The sequence below is a fragment of the Rhamphochromis longiceps genome, linkage group LG3 (genome assembly GCF_057381845.1).
Source record: "Rhamphochromis longiceps isolate RC_006_pf linkage group LG3, R_longiceps_female_GT1.1, whole genome shotgun sequence".
Taxonomy (NCBI): Eukaryota; Metazoa; Chordata; class Actinopteri; order Cichliformes; family Cichlidae; genus Rhamphochromis; species Rhamphochromis longiceps.
In genome coordinates, this window is record NC_140559.1 from 2,003,065 (window position 1) to 2,005,127 (window position 2,063).

Here is a 2,063-nt window from a genome sequence, read left to right on the forward strand (position 1 = left end):
AGTCATTCAGTGAGAAACAGTGAAATGATTTTCCATGTGAAAAGGTGGACAGCAGAAACAGAAAGAAACAGTGAAACTAAAAGAGAAACAAAGAGCTTTGGAACAACGAGGCAGCAGGAGGACAGCTGCAGTTTAACAGCTTCAACTCACTGACAGGAAACAACATTAGAAACATCATCATCCTCAACTCATCTGCTGCACTGACACTGACACCTTCAACGGCAACACCTTCACTTTATCACCAGTGTTAATGTATGGAAACATCCTGTGAGTGAAAGTGTGTGTGAAGGTGTGTATGTGTGTGTTAGTATCAGGATCAGAGAACGACAGCTTTCCTCTGTTCCAGTCCAGATTCACTCTGATCCTCTGGAGCTTCTTCTCTACTGAGAGAGGAGTGGATGGAGCTGATGGAGAGTGTGCTGAGTATTTACCTTTAAAAAACAATATTCCCCATAATCCAGACAGTGTGCGTCCCTTCCTCTTCACAGACTCTGCTAACACACCTAGGAACCACCATGTACTGTCTCCAACATCAACATCCCAGCTGTGAGTCCCTGAGTTAAAGCCCTCAGAGCCCAGGACAAAGCAAGTAGAATCAAACCTCTCTGGATTATCAGGAAGCTGCTGCTTCTCTCCTCCTCGTCTCACACTGGTCAGATCTTCAGACAGGATGAGTTTTGGATGAGCAGTGTTTGGGTGCAGAATGAGAGGAGTGTAGGAGACCATGTCCTTCATGTTGTTCCAGATGTTGAAGGTCAGGTTGCCCAGGTGTTTGGCCTGGTCTATCAGAGCTCCTGAGGGCAGCTGTGGATCATCCAGCAGGGGGCAGCGCTGGACTCTTTCCACTGCAGCCTTGTAGTTGTGCAGGAATGAGACGTCTTCAGCTCTCAGCTCCTCCTCTGTGGCTCTGACTGTGTCTGAAAGAGCTGCTATCTCTCTGCTCAGAGCCTCCATCTTCTCCTTCATCATCCCACTCTTCTGCTCCTCTTCCTCCCTCAGTGCAGCCAGCCTGGCCTCCTCTTCCTCTGCTAGAAACTGATGAAGCTTCTTAAACTGCTCCTTAATCTGCCTCTCTGTGTGTCGGGCCTGGACCTTAATGTGTTCTGCTGTTTGATCAAACTTCACTTGAACTTCTTCACAAACCTTTAACTTCTTCTTTAAGGGCTCCAGAGTTTCCTGAAGTACCTCCTTGTGTTGTTGTGCAGCTTCATCGATGGGTCTGAATCTGTGATTGGTGTGTTTTTCTGAGTCTCTGCAGACGACACACACTGGCTGCTGATGGTCCAGACAGAAGAGTTTGAGTTTCTCAGAGTGCAGACTGCAGAGAGCCTCTGAAGCTCTCTGATCTCTCTCCTGTAGGAACGACTCACGCAGGTTCTTTAAAGCTCGGTTTAAAGGTGGATCATCCACTGATACTTTATTACAAACTGGACACTCACATATCTGTTTTTTGATCCACCATCTCTTCAGACAGGCTTTACAGAAGCTGTGGCTACATGACAGAAGAACAGGATCTCTGAAGACCTGCTGACAGACCGGACAGCAGAGATCCTCCTCTGATCTGGAAGCCATTGAGTCTGTGAGTGAAGCTGAAAACAGCAGACAGGAAGTACAGTCAGTCCTGGCTCCCCTCCCTCCTCTACCACCTTCACTGAAACTTGCTTTGAGTCGTGTTTTTGCTCAAACTCACATTCAGTGTGTGGAGCGTCAGCAGCTTGAAGCAGCAGTGTTGGAGTTTTCCACTTTTCTCTCCTGTAGCTGGACTCACTCAGAGGAAGCTGCTAGTTTGGTCTGAATTCAGTCTGATCGTCTGTGCGTCTCTCTTTACTGAGGACGAAGAACTTCCTGTTTCCTGGTTCGTAGCATTTCAGTGACATAAAAGCAGGAACTTCATTCACTTCATTCAGAGTGCAGACGTTTATTGCAGATCAGAAACGAAACCTTTTTTCAAGCGTAGAAAATAAAATGTGACTCCAAGAGCGTAGATTTGGTTTTGGCATTGGTGGGGACGGATGATTCAACCACCGAACTCTGCCCTGTTCCTTTTTTCCCCCCTTATTGTC

General features: G+C 47.1%; 1 protein-coding gene across 1 annotated transcript; it reads right to left on the reverse strand.

Moving 5' to 3' along the window:
* On the reverse strand, positions 1 to 1,572 carry LOC146672501 (nuclear factor 7, brain-like). Its single transcript, XM_085386331.1, has one exon. The coding sequence runs from the start codon at positions 1,570 to 1,572 to the stop codon at positions 184 to 186; it is 1,389 nt and encodes a 462-aa protein (XP_085242457.1). The 3' UTR covers positions 1 to 183.
* Positions 1,573 to 2,063: the final 491 nt, after the last annotated feature.